The following is a 20,976-nucleotide window of genomic DNA, read 5'->3' on the forward strand; positions in this document are numbered from 1 at the left end:
GTTATAAAAGGAGATGATTTTATGACAGGCACTATTGATTTTGCCCTTTTTGCTCTCTATGAATAGTTAAGATCATACTCGGATTTCTTGGTTGAAAACCATTAAAAAAATCCAATAGAAAGTTTTAAAAAGAAATTTTGAAACCATTTAAACAGCTAAGTAAGAACTTAGGAAATTGATATGAACCTCATATTAGATATACAATTATTTCTAACATTAGTGTAAATTTTCATTTCTTTTCCATTCCTGAACTATGACAATGTGTGAAAAAAAATGACCTAAAGGAGCTAATTTTGATACTGTAATAATTAGACATCATTTTTATTGCTGTATTTTAATCCTTTATGCCACTAGAATGGTTTAATTTTGTCAACATGAAAACCTTACTGTTTTTTTTATCCTATTTTATATAGTGCTAGTATTAACTTTTTTATTGTTATATGTTTCCTTTAAAAATATTCATATTACCCTTGAGCTATTACCATCACCGCAGTCACCTCCTTTGTACCTAGGTCCATCTTCCTAGCTACCAGAAAAATAAATCTGTAGCTACTTGCCTTCATTCTTACTGAAGCTCTATCAGGCCCCTGGTCCCACTTTATTCAAATTTGCTAGAGTAGGAGGAAAGAGCTGTAGACAGGGAAGATGTCTCCCATGACTTACCATGTGCAAATTTTACTACCTGAAATTCTTTAAGGGATAATTCCTCATTCTTCAAATCAACGATTATTAAACCCTATAATCACTGAAGCTTATCTTAGTCAAGAATTTATTGCAAGCTACTTTACGCTTTCATTTTCCCCCCTTAATTTCTACATTAATGAATAAATTAGCTACATATGGTTCTTTCAAACCTTCCAGACTTTCCAGATCTCATGGAAATTTTAATCTGTTTAAATTATTTTAAAGCAATCTTATGGATCTCTACTGAATACTTTACTTCTACAGCTAATAGTTAACTATCAATGCTTTACAGAGTTGGTCTTCCTTAATTTCTCCAAAGCCTCTCAAACCTAAAAATTTAAGAAAATATTATCAAATAGCTGACCTTTTAAGTGTCTTTACTGCTCATTCATTTTTTCCCTCTTCTGTGATGCATTCTTTTTAACCTACTACCAAGAAAAGTCTCAGAGACTAGCTAGCACACTACCTAAATGGACACATATACAGATTCATCCTATTATTACCTTTCTGTCATTGCTCACTACATCTCTTCTATTGTTGTAATTTGTTTAAAAAAACCTATAAAAAGATAAGGTACTTTATCTTATGCCCCAAATTCTCCCAGTATTAGCTTGTAAATTATTTGCTCATCTATCTCTATAAACCAACAATAAGAAATTTATCAATGACCAGGGAGCTATGGATATTGCATCAAAGACCAAAGGAGCAGTGGCAACTGAAAGGCTACTTTATATCTTTTCTGCCTTCCATAAAGCTGAGCAAATCTGGGTCATTACATTCAGCAGGGAGCTTTGAAACACCTTCCAACTTTGTTCTGCATGATGATGAGTGTCTTTTGACCTAGTTTTGAATAAGAGAAATGCAAGATTGCCAGGCCATGGAGACTGTAAGGATTGGATTTATGTCTTTTTGTTCCTAGAAAGATCCCTGAAATGTAAGTTTCATGATTCTTCCCTTTCAAGGAAACAGTGTGGTTATGTTTATTCTCTTGGTTGGGAGGCCAAAGATCCTTTATGTTACTATTTCAGGTTGTATGTAGATTGAAATTGACTAGATGGTTTTAATGGCCTTCAGCTTGACTGAGCTGTAAACTGGCTACTTTCTGAACTTCAGATCTTTGGTCTCCCTTTTCTCAGATAATTTACTTCAGAGAACTTGTACTTGTTAAGTTCTTTCTCTACCCCTCTGAGATGTAAGTAAATTTTAAAGCCTTTTTGCCAGTTTTACAACCCAGGAATCTTGTTCTTAAGGCCCCAGAAGCATTCTCTTTGAAATGTCAGCTTCAAGGATGATAGTAGTACCCCTATCTTTCAGTTTTTGTGGGAAATAGACGTATAATTTGAGTGAATGTCTTGCTCTGAGTTGTAAAACTACATTATATCCCAAAGATAGGAAAATGTTTACTTTTCCTTTAAGTAAAGCCAAACAGTAAACACAGATGGTCTGTGTACTCTCATCCTAACACTTAAAAACCTCTCCCTCTCTTTGTTTGAGCAGAATTAAAGACTGAACTTTGTTTTTCTCTCCTTTTGCAACAGCCTTGAATACATACTTTTCCACTCGCTTACCTTTGTCCAGTGCAATATTTGCTTGGGCAAAATATAATTTAAAAATAATTGTGGTCAGGTGCCGAGTAGCTCAGTCAGTTAAGTGCCCAATTCTTGATTTTGGCTTAGGTCATGACCTCAGGGTTGTGAGATCCAGCTCTGTATGGCTCTATGCTCAGTCAGCTTGAAGTTCTCTCTCCCTCTCCCCCTGCCCTTCCACCCTGCATGGTAACTCACTCTGTGTGTGCATGTGCTCACACTCTCTCTCTCTCTTTCTCTTCAAAATAAATAAATAAATCTATTTAAAAATGAAAATAAATAAAAAGAACTGAGGCTGGAAAATGTGTGTCTGTCCATCACATTGCTACTTTGAGATAAAGACTCTTTTCAAAGAGTCTTCATTTACTGATTAAGTGTTATAGTAGCAAACTCCCCTCTATGAGAAGCCAAATCCTCCTTCAGGAAGACAGATTCCCACTAGTCCCACAGCATTTTGGTCCTAGCAGCTGATCTTTGCAATGCCAACCTCTTGTTTCCCATAACCAAATACGCTACAAAAACACAGCTCCTTAAACTAGGGTCCTGCTGCTTTGATTATCAAGCCCTAGTCTACAGTTTTTCTTGTTTCATAGTATGATTGAGAGTTCATGCAAAATAAGCCACATGGCATTTCAAATTATATATATACATATATATATATATATATATATATATGTATATAGACAACTTCAGTTCATACTATCTACCTTGGCTTGTATCACAATACCTTATTATAATGACTCCCCTTACCACAATCATCTTGAAAATTATTAAAATGTTTTAAATTAATATGAGCCCTGATAATGCTTCGAACAGCAGGGTTTATGCCTTCTAACTCTTCAGGTGTCACATTATATCAATATTTATTCCCACATCTAATTCTTCTCCTCTCAGACTATGAGCTTCTGGAAGATGAAGACATCTTATTCATTAGTTTATTCTCCAGAGACACAGCTGATACTTGCACACTGAGAAACGTTCAACAAATGTTTGCTAAATTAGCAAACTTATTTGAATATACTAAATATAACATAATGCAAAGGCCATTAGAAAATGTCCACATAGTAGATCAGGAAGAAAAAACCTCAAAATGTAGTCATTTCCATAACTCTAAGTATCTTCATTGTCCTTTTCAGCTAAGTTTGTCAATTCCACCTTAAATGTTCTATGAAGATTTTAATATTAAAATAATAAATTTTAAGGAGAAAAGAGTTATTTCAACCCATACTTTCCAATGATAATATATTTCTCTTCCTGATGCTCTCATGATGGACATTTAAAAATTCTTATTTAATAATTAATAACCTCTTTGCTCCACTCCCAAGCTCACTCTATTGACTATTTATTTTTATAAGCTTATTAAGACCTTTGTAGATGGGAATAGGGTACATGTATACATATATACATATGTGAGTCCATGACAAATGAAAAGGTAGTCTGATTTTTCCCTGATAACCTTTTAACTGAAAAAGAGAAAGATACAAACTAAGCACATTTTAACCTTTAAATTCTCAAATTCTCAAATTTACAAGACAGCAACATGAAGCTATAATTCTTTTACTGTACCTGTATATGCAAACTGCACAAGGTCCCAGAGGGCATTGGGGTCTATGCCTTCCATCTTGATTTCCTCTTGCTTGGCCTCACAAACATCACTGGTAAACATGGCAGCAAAATAGTCGGAGACTGAGCTCAGAACAAGCCTGAAAGAATCATAGGGTCCAGTTTAGGTCATGAATGTAAAGCAGCAGATGCTAAGTGTCAATAAGAATGTAGTACAGGGCACCTGCGTGGTTCAGTCAGCAAAGCAACTGACTTTTGGTTTCAGCTCAGCTCATGACCTCTGGGTCCTGAGATGGAGCCCTGCGTCAGGCTCCACACTCAGTGTACAGTCTTCTTAAGATTCTCTCTGCCCCTCCCACCCCGCTCACTCTTTCTTTCTAAAATAAATACATACATCTTTTAAAAAATGCAGTACAAAGGTACTCTATCTACCTACCTACCATCTATGTATCTCTGTAGCTATCTATCATCTATCAATCTATTTATTGCTTTATAGATTTTACTTCTCAAAACTGAGTTGGGAAATTTTGTACCACCTTTGATCACAGAACATCCTTCTATCATTTTAAATACACCCCCCCATTTAGTTTTCTTCTCTCATTTCAGTACACATTCTTTCTGTCATATTTAGTTTTCCATCCTTTTGGATGAGAATCCAATTATTTCTGTCTATATACTCACTTTTTAACCACACTATCTACTAAAGACTCTGATTATTTCCCACTGAATTAATGGTGCTTCTATATTGAGAATTTGAGTCCTGAATGTAAACTTATCTATCTCTGAGATTTCTATTGTTTTTGCTTATTTGCCTGCTCTTGTGACAATATAATATTCTTTTCAATGATATGATTCTAAATATGTCTTTATAACCATATGAGACAAGTCCTCCATCTTATTTTTATCTATTAGTGAAGTTTTATTCTTTAAATCTTTAAGTTTGTTAAATTCTTTGAATAAGTTAAATGGAATTTTAATTAAAAATGTATAGAATTTCTGATTTTGGTGATTTTTGGTATCATTTATAATATAAAGTCATCCAGCACAGAAGTATAAAATATCTCTCCATGTATTCATTATATCCTGCTGCTTTCTATTCAAATTTTAAAGTTTTCCCTAAAATTGCCTTATATATTCTTGGTTGATTTTTTTCATACTTTAAAGTGTTGTTGGCATTATGTGTATTAACTTTTTAAAAAATTCTTCTTGTGTTGGTTTTTGTTGGTTTAAAATTCATTAGTTGAATCTTTCATAAATATATCTTTTATCTGGCACATTTACTGAATTATCTTACTAGTTCTTTTGACTCTGCTATTTTTCGTTCTCGGTAGATATTTATATCACTTGCAAATAATCCCATTTTACATTATTCTTGTTTGTTTTCTATAACTTTTTTTCTGTTGATTTTCTTAAAACCTCATCCAGGACCTCTAGTCTTCCAGTGGTGTGTTGAAAAGTCACTGTGCCAGGGGGAGAAAATTTCTGTTTTTCTGTCTTCAAAGGCACAAATCTAAAGATTCTCCTTTTAGTAAGATACTTGCTGAGTGTATTACTATGTAAATTTACCATGTCAGAAAGTCCCCTTCAATTTCTAGCTTTATTAACCACTGTTAAAATATATGGGTGTTAAAATTCACAAAAGGCCTTTTATCTTAATCAAAATTATCTTTAGGATTTTCTATTTATAGTCACAAGAGAGATAAATCTATAATTTTCTCTTGTAGTAATTTCTGATCAGACTTTTGAGTTAATATTACATAGCCTCATAAAATGAGGTGGCAACTTCAACTCTTTTTAATTTTGGATAATGATTTATAGAAGAAAGCAATTAATTTTTCCCTTAAGTTGTTGTATAACTTAACTGAAAAAATATCTTGATTTGACTATTTTGAGAAAAGGTGACATGATCTCATTTTAATTACTTAATAAACTAAAAGGATTATTTTTGTGCTCTGTGTCTTCATTATCCACTCTTACATTTCACATTTTTAAAGATTTACACATTTTATCTTGGTTCTAAAATTTATTGGTGTATAGTAATGTATGTAACATTACATGTGGCTTTAATTCTACATATATATTCTCTGTTCATTTGGGTGAATTTTTTTATTGTCTTTTTTAAAAAAATCTCACTCATTAACATTTTAACTACATCCTTTTTGCATATTGATGAAATTTTTTGTTTGTTTTTTTTAAATTAGTTGTTCTTGAGTAGGGATCCAAATTTTTTTTTTTCTGTAAAAAGGCCGATATTACACATTTTAGGCACTTAGAGTCATATATATAGTCCATCACACAGTTCTTTTTCAAAAAATAATTTTCAGTTGACTAAAATTAGAAAAATAACTTTTAGCTCATGATCTATGCAAAATAAGCTACATACCGATTTCACCCCTGAACAGAAGTTTGCTGACTTTGTCCAGAGATTATAATATTGATCTTTAACTAATAGCAGTATCATCAAATAAAATTATACTACCATGAATATTATAAGAGCCTTACAACAGCATAATTCTGTTTACCCAATCCTGGTCAACCAAGAATTTCTTAAAAGAAGAACATATATGTAAAAGTAAAAATTTATTTTATATTTATCCCCTTCTTCACTTTTTCTGGGGCGCTATTCATTTCTGAAGAAGTATACTTCTATTTAGTATCAATAACCTTAAACTGGAAGAAATTTTTTAGTATTGTACTGCAGGTGTGATAATAATAAATTCTCCCAATTTTCATTTACCTATAAAGGTCTTTATTTAGCTGCATTGGAAATATCTTAAAAACTTATTTTCACTTGATATAGAATTCTAGCTTTGGGGACTAGGTAAATAACATTCTATTATGAACTAGGCTCCAATGTTTCTAATAGAAAATCAGCTGTTTTTGTATAATTGTTTTCCTGATTTACTATGTCCTTTATATCTAACTGTTGTTACTTTTTTTCCCTCTTTATCTTAGGATTTTAACAATTTGATATGCCTAGGTGTGGTTACTTCATATTTATTCTGACTATGGTTTTCTAAGCTTTCTAGAGCCATGAATGGACATTTTTTGATTGAAATCCAAATTTAGACTTCACGTTCTCTTTCTAGGACTCTAATTACATATATGTTTCAGTAACTGACAGTGCCTCACAGGTTGTTCAGTCTTAGTTCATCTTCTCTCAATTTTTCTTCTGCTCTGTGTATTACTGTAGATGAATTTTAGTGACTTGAATTTTTCCAAATATTTCCAATATTCCCACTGCTTTATTCATTATATTTATTTTTTCCTGTAGATATTTTAAATTACTTTTCATAGTTGCTTTAGGCCTTTACTGAAAATTTTAACAACTGGATCATCTCTAGGTTGGTTTCCACTTACTGATTTTACTCTTAACAATGAATTACATTCTTCTGTTTTTCCCACTGTATTGCAATTTTCAGTTGTATAATAGCCTTAAAAAAAAAAAAAGTTGAGACTAAGAAAGGAATGTCATTCTCCTCTTTGCTTATTTATATTTCTTCTCTTGTTTATGCCACAGGTTTCTGATAGCTTTAAAGAAAAGATATAAATATTTCACTTTTTGATGATTTTTTGTCATTTTAGGGGAGTGAAGATTTTTTATGTATTTTTTCCTAAGTGGAGGGGTGCCTAGGTGGCTCAGTGTCTTGGGTGTCCAACTCAATTTCAGCTCAGGTACTGATTTTGGGTCATGGGATCAGTCATACTCCAGTCTTCATGCTCAGTGCTGAGTCTGCGTCTCCCTCTCCCTTCCACCCACCCCATGTGTACACTTTCACTCATTCTAAAATGAATAAATAAATAAATAAATCTATCTTTAAAATCCTAAGTGGAAATATAAATTTCAAAAACATTGAGTAAAAGTTTTGACAATATATTCTGATTCCAAAAAATAAGAACTGTAAAAAAAAAAATGCATTGTGGTTAAGAGGTATCTTTTTCATAGTTGTTTAAATTATAAATTCTGAAACTTCTTTCTGCATAGAATAGATTAAATTAGTACATTCTTAAAGACAATCAGAAAAGGTTACTCATTGATGGAAAATGGTGTTACAAATATGTAAATGGAGACTAAAATAAATCCTATGACTCTGGACTAAAATCAGACATATAAGTGTAAAATTACAGTTCTAAATTTAAAAGCAAAATAGATTCGGCTTGGGTCGTGATCTCAGGGTCCTGGGATCGAGCCCTGTATGGGGCTTTCTGCTTGGCAGGGAGCTTGCTTCCCTCGCTTTCTCTGCCTGCCTCTCTGCCTGCTTGTGATCTCTCTCTCTGTCAAATAAATAAATAAAATCTTAAAAAATAATTAAAAAATTAAAAAATAGAAATACTGTTGGTGCATGTGTATGTACATTAAGGAATCTTTGGGAAAAAAATAGACTACAGGGCTGAAATATGGAAAACACAAGATGAGCCTAGAACATCTTCTGTTCTTGAAAGTGAGGAAATGTTACAAAGTGATAGGGGATATGTCAAAAGAACCAAATGTGATGTTTACATCTGTAAGCTAAACAACAGTAAACTGTGGACCCACTTTGTTGTTGTTGTTGTTGTTGCTTTAAGATTTAAATTTATTTATTTTAGACAGCAAAAGAGAGAGTGTGGGGTGAGGGGAAAGGAGAAGGAGATAATGTCTCAAGCAGACTCCACACTGAGTGCAGAGCCTGATTTAGGGTGTGATCTCACAACCCTGAGTTTAGGACCTGAGCTGAACCAAGAGTCAGATGCCTAGCCAACTATATCACCCAGGTGCCACAGATGCACTTCTTTCTAAGAACATTGTAAGGGAAAAGAAAGGAATAAAGGTCAACACAGGGCATTGTTATCTAAAAGCTTTCATAGTTTTCAAATCTGGAGATATTCTTTTTCAATTACTTATTTTGTAATAATCTTATTTCTATATAGGTAATCTATAGATTTCTAAGATTTCTACCTATATAGATTTCTACATAGGTAATCTTATTTCTATATAGATGAAGGGCATAGCAAAAGTTAGCTTCAACAAAGAGAAACATTCCTTCTTAAAAAAAAAAATAGAAACATTTCTTCTTTTAACTGAAAAAAAAATCCTTCAATATATACTTTATGTATGTAAAGAGTACTTTATGGGATCCATGATTTTAGCTACCCTATTAATATTAATGCCTAGGGTGAAAACATGTTGAAAATACTTAAAGTTATCAATTGGTTACACATTTAATTGAGCCATTAGTAACTAAACCTGTTATATCTTTATATTCTCAAAATCTGACAAAATTTTGCAGACCCAGGTGTCTTCAAATATTTACTACATACCAATTAGATAGATCAGTGTCAAATCAGTTTTATCAAAAGAACTAAATATGATATTATATGCTATGAAAATAAGCTGTCATAAACCAGAGAGATATATATTATTCCTAGAGCACAACAAGTATACTGATATAAAATTAACCAGTTTAATCTTACATACAGAAAGGCTTTATTCATAACAGGGACACATCCACATAGAGAAAAATATGTGACTTGTAGAATTAAATCTTAATTACATGAAATTTTTTCAATTAAGTATAACATACAAAACATGTTATATTCTTTCATTCACTAACAGAAGTGCAAACAAGTTAATACTGCATTTAGATTAAGTGACACATGAGATGGAAATTAGATTTTGGAGGAGGGATTTAATGCATAACAGAAAGAAGTATCTTTATATGTATGTATATAAATTCTATTAATGCAAGGAAAGCAAGAGCCGAAAATGCATAAATATGTGAATCATGCAGCCATTCTGGAAAATCTCTCCTTGAGGTCATCACAAATTTATTTTCTGTCAAATCTATTCAACTTTTCTAGCTGTACTCCAATTTATTGGCAGGGTTTGACATTGTTGACCTCCTCCTCTTCTTTAAATCCCTTTTTTAGCTAAGGCAGTAGAGACTCTCTTATCTCAGCTTACCTCTGATTCATTGACTTCTCTCTCTACTCTTATTTCTTTTTTTTTTCTTTTTTTTTTTAAAGATTTTATTTATTTATCAGAGAGAGAGAGTGGGGGAGAGAGCAAGCACAGGCAGACAGAATGGTAGGCAGAGGCAGAGGGAGAAGCAGGCTCCCTGCTGAGCAAGGAGCCTGATGTGGGACTCGATCCCAGGACGCTGGGATCATGACCTGAGCCGAAGGCAGCTGCTTAACCAACTGAGCCACCCAGGCGTCCCTCTATTCTTATTTCTTGACTCTTTCATTAACCTAGGTTTTTTCTCAGACCTCTAAATTTTTGCTTTAACACTCACTGTGTCAGAATCATCCTGGAGCATGGTCTTAAGTATTACCATTATGGTGGTTTTAAATCTTGCCATGTATCTTGAACGCCTATAGAAACTGCTCACTAGATAGCCCAGCAGTATTTCAGGATGCTCTAAACTAACTTCCGAGTCTTCCCTGTGAGATTATTTTTTCATTTTAACCTCTCTGTTACTAACTGGTGCACCACCAACATATTGAACTTTTACAGTAGATATTAAGAAGTCACTATTTATGTCGCCTTCTCTTTCATTGTCTATATCAAATAAGACACAAAATCCATCTTTTCTTTTGTACTGGAATTTGTGTTAACCGTGGTCAGACCCCCTTTATGAGGCACAACTAGGTCCCTAGTGCTAGTAATATCATCTAACTGTTCCCATCTATCCCTTCTCTAGAATCACACTTGGCCCAATAGGAGCTGCCTCCCTGGGAGTTTATGTGTTCTGCTCCTCTTAGCTCATCTCTGACCTGCACAACCTCCTCCTACTGTCACCTGTGAGTGGGCCCAATGACAATGGATAATAAATGCAGAGTGCATTCACAGGTGACAGTAGGTAGTAGTACTACCTCTTACTAACTTGGGTGAATGTCTTAATTTTTCTATATCTCCAGTTTTTACTCTGTAAGAAAAAGTTGAGGAAAACAAGAATTCCCTTCTCTCCTAGGACACAATTGCTAAGTAAATTCAAAGAATGTCCAGCAGGGCCTGCACATAACCAACATAGTGAATGTTAACTAGCATTAGGACCATTATTATTATTATTGACTTAATTATGATACTCCCTTCTTAATTATAATACTCATATAGAAATCTACATGAACTTCTAATTATGCACATGATTTCACATCCAAGTTTCTCTACTGGTTTTCAAAATCTGTCATAATCATTTTGTCCCAATTTTTTTGGCTTAGTTTTCCAGGATTTCCAATACAAATGACTCCACTTTAAGTAAGCCAGTACCTCAGAAGTTTCACAAATTCTTTACTCTCTATTTTTCCATATTATTTTCACTATCTGAAATAGCACATGTGGAATGGTGTTATGTTTTATAATCTTTTTGCATCAACAACAAGGAGTAGACTAAGACATACATATTTAATGTGCATTTGTTTTATGCAAGGAAAGATGCTTCATGTACTGCTGAATACCAGTGGTAGGTATAAAGGAGGACATTAAAATGATACTTTAATGATGGGAAAACAAGTGAAACAAAAGTTTTTCAGCTTCTCTTATCTCTCCCTCTCCCAGTTTTATTGAAATATTAAAACATATCATTTATTTAAGGTATAAAATGTGATGATTTGATGCATATACATGTTGAAAATGATTATCACAATGTATTTATAATTGTAACATTTTGGCGAATTGATTCCTTTATCATTATATAATGACCACCTTTGTTTCTTGTTACCATTATGCCTTAAAGTCTACCTTGTCTGATAAAAGTATTACTACACTTGGTCTCTTTTAGTTTCCATTTCCTTGGAATATATTTTTTTAATTTTTTATTTTTTATAAACAGGGGTACAGGTCTGTGAATCACCAGGTTTACACACTTCACAGCACTCACCAAAGCACATACCCTCCCCAATGTCCATAATCCCACCACCTTCTCCCAAACCCCCTCCCGGCAGCAACCCTCAGTTTGTTTTGTGAGATTAAGAGTCACTTATGGTTTGTCTCCCTCCCAATCCCATCTTGTTTCATTTATTCTTCTCCAACTCACTTAAGCCCCCATGTTGCATCACCACTTCCTCATATCAGGGAGATCATATGATAGTTGTCTTTCTCTGCTTGACTTATTTCACTAAGCATGATATGCTCTAGTTCCATCCATGTTGTGACAAAAGGCAAGATTTCATTTCTTTTGATGGCTGCATAGTATTCCATTGTGTATATATACCACATCTTCTTGATCGATTCATCTGTTGATGGACATCTAGGTTCTTTCCATAGTTTGGCTATTGTGGACATTGCTGCTGTACACATTCGGGTGCACGTGCCCCTTTGGATCACTACGTTTGTATCTTTAGGGTAAATACCCAATAGTGCAATTGCTGGGTCATAGGGCAGTTCTATTTTCAACATGTTGAGGAACCTCCATGCTGTTTTCCAGAGTGGCTGCACCAGCTTGCATTCCCACCAACAGTGTAGGAGGGTTCCCCTTTCTCCGCATCCTCACCAGCATCTGTCATTTCCTGACTTGTTGATTTTAGCCATTCTGACTGGTGTGAGGTGATATCTCATTACGGTTTTGATTTGTATTTCCCTGATGCCGAGTGATATGGAGCACTTTTTCATGTGTCTGTTGGCCATCTGGATGTCTTCTTTGCAGAAATGTCTGTTCATGTCCTCTGCCCTTTTCTTGATTGGATTATTTGTTCTTTGGATGTTGAGTTTGCTAAGTTCTTTATAGATTCTGGACACTAGTCCTTTATCTGATATGTCGTTTGCAAATATCTTCTCCCATTCTGTCAGTTGTCTTTTGATTTTGTTAACTGTTTCCTTTGCTGTGCAAAAGCTTTTGATCTTGATGAAATCCCAATAGTTCATTTTTGCCCTTGCTTCCCTTGCCTTTGGCGTTGTTCCTAGGAAGATGTTGCTGTGGCTGAGGTCGAAGAGGTTGCTACCTGTGTTCTCCTCAAGGATTTTGATGGATTCCTTTCGCACATTGAGGTCCTTCATCCATTTTGAGTCTATTCTTGTGTGTGGTGTAAGGAAATGGTCCAATTTCATTTTTCTGCATGTGGCTGTTCAGTTTTCCCAGCACCATTTATTGAAGAGGATGTTTTTTTTCCATTGGACATTCTTTCCTGCTTTGTCGAAGATTAGTTGACTATAGAGTTGAGGGTCTATTTCTGGGCTCTCTATTCTGTTCCATTGATCTATGTGTCTGTTTTTGTGCCAGTACCATGCTGTCTTGATGATGACAGCTTTGTAATAGAGCTTGAAGTCTGGAATTGTGATGCCACCAACGTTGGCTTTCTTTTTCAATATCCCTTTGGCTATTCGAGGTCTTTTCTGGTTCCATATAAATTTTAGAATTATTTGATCCATTTCTTTGAAAAAGATGGATGGTACTTTGATAGGAATTGCATTAAATGTGTAGATTGCTTTAGGTAGCATAGACATTTTCACAATATTTATTCTTCCAATCCAGGAGCATGGAACATTTTTCCATTTCTTTGTGTCGTCCTCAATTTCTTTCATGAGTACTTTATAGTTTTCTGAGTATAGATTCTGTGCCTCTTTGGATAGGTTTATTCCTAGGTATCTTATGGTTTTGGGTGCAATTGTAAATGGGATTGGCTCCTTTTTCTATTTCTTCTGTCTTGCTGTTGGTGTAGAGAAAGGCAACTGATTTCTGTGCATTGATTTTATATCCTGACACTTTACTGAATTCCTGTATAAGCTCTAGCACTTTTGGAGTGGAGTCTTTTGGGTTTTCCACATATAGTATCATATCATCTACGAAGAGTGATAATTTGACTTCTTCTTTGCCAATTTGGATGCCTTTAATTTCCTTTTGTTGTCTGATTGCTGAGGCTAGGACCTCTAGTACTATGTTGAATAGCAGTGGTGATAATGGACATCCCTGCCGTGTTCCTGAACTTAGCAGAAAAGCTTTCAGTTTTTCTCCATTGAGAATGATATTTGCGGTGGGTTTTTCATAGATGGCTTTGATGATATTGAGGTATGTGCCCTCTATCCCTAAACTTTGAAGAGTTTTGATCAGGAATGGATGCTCTACTTTGTCAAATGCTTTTTCAGCATCTATGGAGAGTATCATATGGTTCTTGTTCTTTCTTTTATTGATGTGTTGTATCACATTGACTGATTTGCAGATGTTGAACCAACCTTGCAGCCCTGGAATAAATCCCGCTTGGTCGTGGTGAATAATCCTTTTAATGTACTGTTGAATCCTATTGGCTACTATTTTGTTGAGTATTTTCGCATCTGTGTTCATCAAGGATATTGGTCTATAGCTCTCTTTTTTGATGGGATCCTTGTCTGGTTTTGGGATCAAGGTGATGCTGGCCACATAAAATGAGCTTGGAAGTTTTCCTTCCATTTCTATTGTTGGAACCGTTTCAGGAGAATAGGAATTAGTTCTTCTTTAAATGTTTGGTAGAATTCCCCTGGGAAGCCGTCTGGCCCTGGGCTTTTGTTTGTTTGGAGATTTTTAAGGACTGTTTCAATCTCCTTACTGGTTATGGGTCTGTTCAGGCTTTCTATTTCTTCCTGGTTCAGTTGTGGTAGTTTATATGTTTCTAGGAATGCATCCATTTCTTCCAGATTGTCAAATTTATTAGCGTAGAGTTGCTCATAGTATGTTATTATAATAGTTTGTATTTCTTTGGTGTTAGTTGTGATCTCTCCTCTTTCATTCATGATTTTATTTATTTGGGTCCTTTCTCTTTTCTTTTTGATAAGTCTGGCCAGGGGTTTATCAATTTTATTAATTCTTTCAAAGAACCAGCTCCTACTTTCGTTGATTTGTTCTATTGTTTTTTGGTCTATTTCATTGATTTCTGCTCTGATCTTTATGATTTCTCTTCTCCTGCTGGGCTTAGGGTTTCTTTCTTGTTCTTTCTCCAGCTCCTTTAGGTGTAGTGTTAGGTTGTGTACTTGGGACCTTTCTTGTTTCTTGAGAAAGGCTTGTACCACTATATATTTTCCTCTCAGGACTGCCTTTGTTGTGTCCAACAGATTTTGAACCGTTGTATTTTCATTATCATTTGTTTCCATGATTTTTTTCAATTCTTCTTTAATTTCCCGATTGACCCATTCATTCTTTAGAAGGATGCTGTTTAGTCTCCATGTATTTGGCTTCTTTCCAAACTTCCTTTTGTGGTTGAGTTCTAGCTTTAGAGCATTGTGGTCTGAAAATATGCAGGGAATGATCCCAATCTTTTGATCCCGGTTCAGTCCTGATTTAGGACCGAGGATGTGAACTATTCTGGAGAATGTTCCATGTGCACTAGAGAAGAATGTGTATTCTGTTGCTTTTGGATGAAATGTTCTGAATATATCTGTGATGTCCATCTGGTCCAGTGTGTCGTTTAAGGCCTTTATTTCCTTGCTGATCTTTTGCTTGGATGATCTGTCCATTTCAGTGAGGGGAGTGTTAATGTCCCCTACTATTTTTGTATTATTGTTGATGTGTTTCTTTGATTTTGTTATTAATTGGTTTATATAGTTGGCTGCTCCCACGTTGGGGGCATAAATATTTAAAATTGTTAGATCTTCTTGTTGGACAGACCCTTTGAGTATGATATAGTGTCCTTCCTCATCTCTTATTATAGTCTTTGGCTTAAAATCTATTTGATCTGATATAAGGATTGCCACTCCTGCTTTCTTCTGATGTCCATTAGCATGGTAAATTCTTTTCCACCCCCTCACTTTAAATCTGGAGGTGTCTTTGGGCTTAAAATGAGTTTCTTGGAGGCAACATATAGATGGGTTTTGTTTTTTTATCCATTCTGATACCCTGTGTCTTTTGACAGGGGCATTGAGCCCATTAACATTCTGGGTAACTATTGAGAGATATGAATTTAGGGCCATTGTATTGCCTGTAAGGTGACTGTTACTGTATATGGTCTCTGTTCCTTTCTGATCTACCAGTTGTAGGCTCTCTCTTTGCTTAGAGGACCCCTTTCAATATTTCCTGTAGAGCTGGTTTGGTGTTTGCAAATTCTTTCAGTTTTTGTTTGTCCTGGCAGCTTTTAATCTCTCCTTCTATTTTCAATGATAGCCTAGCTGGATATAATATTCTTGGTTGCATGTTTTTCTTGTTTAGTGCTCTGAAAATATCATGCCAGCTCTTTCTGGCCTGTCAGGTCTCTCTGGATAAGTCAGCTGCCAATCTAATATTTTTACCATTGTATGTTACAGACTTCTTTTCCCGGGCTGCTTTCAGGATTTTCTCTTTGTCACTGAGACTTGTAAATTTTACTATTAGGTGACGGGGTGTGGGCCTATTCTTATTGATTTTGAGGGGCGTTCTCTGAACCTCCTGAATTTTGATGCTCGTTCCCTTTGCCATATTGGGGAAATTCTCCCCAATAATTCTCTCTAGTATACCTTCTGCTCCCCTCTCTCTTTCTTCTTCTTCTGGAATCCCAATTATTCTAATGTTGTTTCGTCTTATGGTGTCACCTATCTCCCGAATTCTCCGCTCGTGGTCCAGTAGCTGTTTGTCCCTCTTTTGCTCAGCCTCTTTATTCTCTGTCATTTGGTCTTCTATATCACTAATTCTTTCTTCTGCCTCATTTATCCTAGCAGTGAGAGCCTCCATTTTTTATTGTACCTCATTAATAGCTTTTTTTATTTCAACTTGGTTAGATTTTAGTTCTTTTATTTCTCCAGAAAGGGATTTTATATCTCTCGAGAGGGTTTCTCTAATATCTTCCATGCCTTTTTCGAGCCCGGCTAGAACCTTGAGAATTGTCATTCTGAACTCTAGATCTGACATATTTCCAATGTTTGTATTGATTAGGTCCCTAGCCTTCTGTACTGCCTCTTCTTCTTTTTTTTGTGTTGAATTTTTCCGTCTTGTCATTTTGTCCAGATAAGAGTATATGAAGGAGCAAGTAAAATACTAAAAGGGTGGCAACAACCCCAGGAAAATATGCTTTAACCAAATTAGAAGAGATCCCAAATCGTGAGGGGGGAGAAAGGGGATAAAAAGAGGTTCAAAAATTAAGAAAGAAAAAAGAAAAAAAAAGAAAAGAATTAAAAAAAATAAAACAAATAAGAAAAATATAAAATAGAGAAAATATATATATTAGATAAACTGGTTAAAAAACGTTAAAAAAGAAAAAGGTCAAAGTTAAAAAAAAATTTTTACCTGAAGGCGAGAAAAAAAACAAAAAATGAAAAAGAAAAAAAATAAATTAACTGCAAGACTAAAAATAAAAAATCACAGGGAAAAAGCCATGAGTTCCGTGCTTTGCTTTCTCCTCCTCTGGAATTCTGCTGCTCTCCTTGGTATTGAAACCGCACTCCTTGGTAGTTGAACTTGGTCTCGGCTGGATTTCTTGTTGATCTTCTGGGGGAGGGGCCTGTTGTAGTGATTCTCAAGTGTCTTTGCCCCAGGCGGAATTGCACCGCCCTTACCAGGGTCCAGGGAGAGTAATCTGCTTGGGTTTGCTTTCAGGAGCTTTTGTTCCCTGAGCGCTTTCTGTATAGTTCTGGAGGACGGGTATACAAATGGCCGCCTCCTGGTCTCAGGCCTGGAGGAGCCGAGAGCCCAGGGCCCCACTCCTCAGTGTGCCCTCAGAGAACAGCGCCCAGTAACTCCCGTCTGCCTGACCTCTGGCCGTGCTCCGAGCTCACCAAGCCTGTGACCGGTTCAAGGTAACACCGAGCTGTGAGCTTACTGTCGGCTCTGTCTCTGTAGCCGGCTTTCCTGTTCCAATACCTGCAAGCTCTGCGACATTCAGACACCCCCGATCCTTCTGTGACCCTGCAGGACCTGAGGCCACGCTGACCCCTCATGGGCTTCGCCCCGGTTTAGCCTCTGGAGCGATGTCCCTCAGTGGCACAGACTTTTAAAAGTCCTGTTTTTGTGCGCCGTTGCTCCGCTGCTTGCTGGGAGCCGGCCCCTCCCCTGGAGTCTATCTTCCCATCGCTTTGGATTCACTTCTCCGCCGGTCCTACCTTTCAGAAAGTGGTTGTTTTTCTGTTTCCAGAATTGCTGTTCTTCTTCTCTTCGATCTGCCGATGGATTTTCAGGTGTTTGCAATCTTTAGATAAGCTATCTAGCTGATCTCTGGCTAGCTGAAGTAGTCTCAGCCTGCTACTTCTCCGCCATCTTGACTCTCCCTCCTCCTTGGAATATTTTTCTCCATTCTTTTCTTTTGGAGACTATGTGTGCTCTGAAAGCCTAAGTGAGTGTCTTGTAAGCAGCATAGAGTTGGGTCTTATTTTATAATCCATTCATTCACACTATACCTTTTGATTGGATAATTTAATCCAGTTATATTTAGAATAATTATTGATAGGTAAGGATTTCCAATGCCACCTAATTGTTTTCTGGCTGTTTTGCAGTTCCCTCACAAAACAACCTATAAGTATAAATATAAATATAAAAGTCTATTTTAAGCTGATAGCAACTTAATCTCAATCACATACAAAAACTACTTTTTTTTTTACTCCACACATATTTTGTTTGATGTCACAATTTACCTCTTTGTATACTGTACATCCATTATCTCATGATGATTGCAATAATTATCTTTAAAATTTTTGTCTTCTTTTTTTTTGTCTTCTAATCTCTATATTAAAGTTACATGATTAACACATTATGACATTACAGTTTAAAATTTTTTTTTTTAGATTTTATTTATTTGACAGACAGAGATCACAAATAGGCAGAGAGGCAGGCAGAGTGAGAGGGGGAAAGCAGGCTCCCTGCTGAGCAGAGGGCCGGATGTGGGCTCGATCCCAGGACCCTGGGATCATAACCTGAGCCGAAGGCAGAGGCTTTAACCCACTGAGCCACCCAGGCGCCCCTTAAATATTCTGAATTTGACTGTATATTTGGCTTTACAAGTATAGTTTATACTTTCAAGGTTTCATGTTACTAATTCAAGTCCATTCATTTCAGCTTGAAGAGCAACTTTCAGCATTTCTTCTAAGGCATGTCTAGTTGTGACATATTTTCTTAGCTCATGATCCTTGCAGCTTTGCATTATTGTCTATGCCTTCAAGGAAGTATTCTATGAATGCATTGTCTATGCATTCATAGAAGCCCTCTGGAAGCTGGCTACCATGGGTACTGCCTGGAACTGTGACTATTACATGGGGCCACTGAAGCCAGAAGGCACTGAGAACTTTTTTTTTTTTTTTTAATCCTGAAGTTTTTCAGAGCCTTATTAACTATAAAGCTGATTTAAAAAAAAAAAAAAAAAAGATTTTTTTTTTTGACAGAGAAAACATAAGCAGGGGGTGGCAGGCAGACGGAGAGGGAGAAGCAGGCTCCCCCACAGAGCATGGAGCCCAGTGTGGGGCTCGATCCCAAGACCCTATCATCATGACTGAGCCTAAGGCAGCTGCTTAACCAACTAAGCCACCAAGTCACCCTATCAGGCTGACTGAGAGATTTAGGTGGATGTTGGATTTAATAAAATAGAAGAGATGAGCTACTCTTCTGTCATCACAGAAAATCTATGTAAATAAACTTTTCATCAGTACAGATATAGTACTACTTGTCTACTTCTGAATATTAATATCAAAATTACTTATGAAAGTAATTTTTTACTGCATTTAATATGTTTTAACTGTTTATTTAAAAATAGGTTTTATTTATTTATTTGAGAAAGGGAGAGAGAGAGAATGCACAAGTAGGCAAAGGGGCAGAGGGAGAGGGAGAAGCAAACTGCTGAACAGGGAGCCTGATGTGGGGCTTGATCCCAAGACCCTGAGATCATGACCTGAGCTGAAGGCAGACACAACTGACTGAGCTACTCAGGTTCCCCTAAGTGTTTCTAAATAATCATTTCAATTGCCACTTTTAGCTTCAACTATTTTCATGATACTAATGTTCTGTAAAAAATACTAAATCATATATATGTATCATATATATACACATATCTATATATATGTGTATTTCTATGCACATAAAATTATAAATAATACTATTTCCAACTCAGAAGATGTTAGCTGTTTAAGATTTTCTCGTTTACTTCTGTGTAATGCACTTACTCCTAATAATGGCTAGAGAGGGAAAAAACTTTCACAGACTAAATGGTATTTCATTCTCTACCTGTACATTTTAACGAAGTAGGCCCTGAAAACACTTTAATTCTCCTAGCATTGAAAATTTGGCGGTCCAGGGATGCCTGGGTGGCTCAGTTGGTTAAAGTAGTCTGCCTTCGGCTCAGGTCATAATCACAGGGTCCTGGGATCAAGTCCTGCATCCAGCTCCTTGTTCTGCCTGCTGCTCCCCTGCCTGTGCTCTCTCTCTGACAAATGAATAAATAAATAAATAAAATCTTAAAAAAGAAGAAATGAAAAGAAAATTGCCTGTCCAATGATTAAAATTGATCCTGTCAGTCTAATTTTTAGCATCTGACATCCCTGATTACAGGTAGACTACCTAACAAAAATTCCCTATATTTAATACTCAGGGATTTATATTCAGTTTTTTTGGTACACTTGTTGCTGATCAATTATTCTGGGCCATTTATGGGAAGTTTATATTTATTTTACAATTTCTCTGAAAACATAAAGCACAGATAAATTCAGAATTTTGATTATTTTCCATGACAAAAAAGTATTAACATGTCATCTTAAGTATTACTAGCTTTTTAGAACTAACTTACTTAAATATATGCTTAGCAGTAATTGAATGTATCTATATAAACATTACATTTCATAAATACATTGATAGGTATGACTTATATCAGGTTAAAAACATATATACAATATAACCAGAACAAAAACAAAGGGTTTTATGGAGAGCCCTTTAATAGTCATAATCTATTAACTTAAGTAGGGATTGATTTGAAAGGTTTGAATGATGAGATAATAATAAGAAATTAAATATACATTACTTTATGAATGAATATTTAGTGAGTGCTTATAAGATTAGCTTTCAGTGTCTTTCCTAAAGGAGCAGTAGATCTTAATGTAAATTGCTTCTTTTTTTCATTATTTGAAATTATTATAATAGCCCCATGTTCCAGTGCTAATGATTATAACATCATATATATTTTGCCCAAAGGCAATACTCATCTGTGCTAATCAAAATATAACAAAATAAGTAAAACCCATTTGTTTGTTACTGTTGCTAAGATGATCATTTATTTATAGCAAAGAACTGATTTTGCATTAATTATCAGCATTTTACTG

At 35.4% G+C, this 20,976-nt stretch overlaps 1 protein-coding gene across 1 annotated transcript in view; it reads right to left on the reverse strand.

Moving 5' to 3' along the window:
* The window catches only part of KLHL1 (kelch like family member 1), a 402,166-nt gene that overhangs the window by 243,072 nt on the left and 138,118 nt on the right, over positions 1-20,976 (reverse strand). The window contains exon 3 of the mRNA XM_059377441.1: positions 3,837-3,973. Within this exon, the coding sequence (XP_059233424.1) occupies positions 3,837-3,973 (137 nt within the window). The remainder of the gene's footprint in view (positions 1-3,836; positions 3,974-20,976) is intronic.

Source organism: Mustela nigripes, chromosome 15 (assembly GCF_022355385.1).
Source record: "Mustela nigripes isolate SB6536 chromosome 15, MUSNIG.SB6536, whole genome shotgun sequence".
NCBI lineage: Eukaryota > Metazoa > Chordata > Mammalia > Carnivora > Mustelidae > Mustela > Mustela nigripes.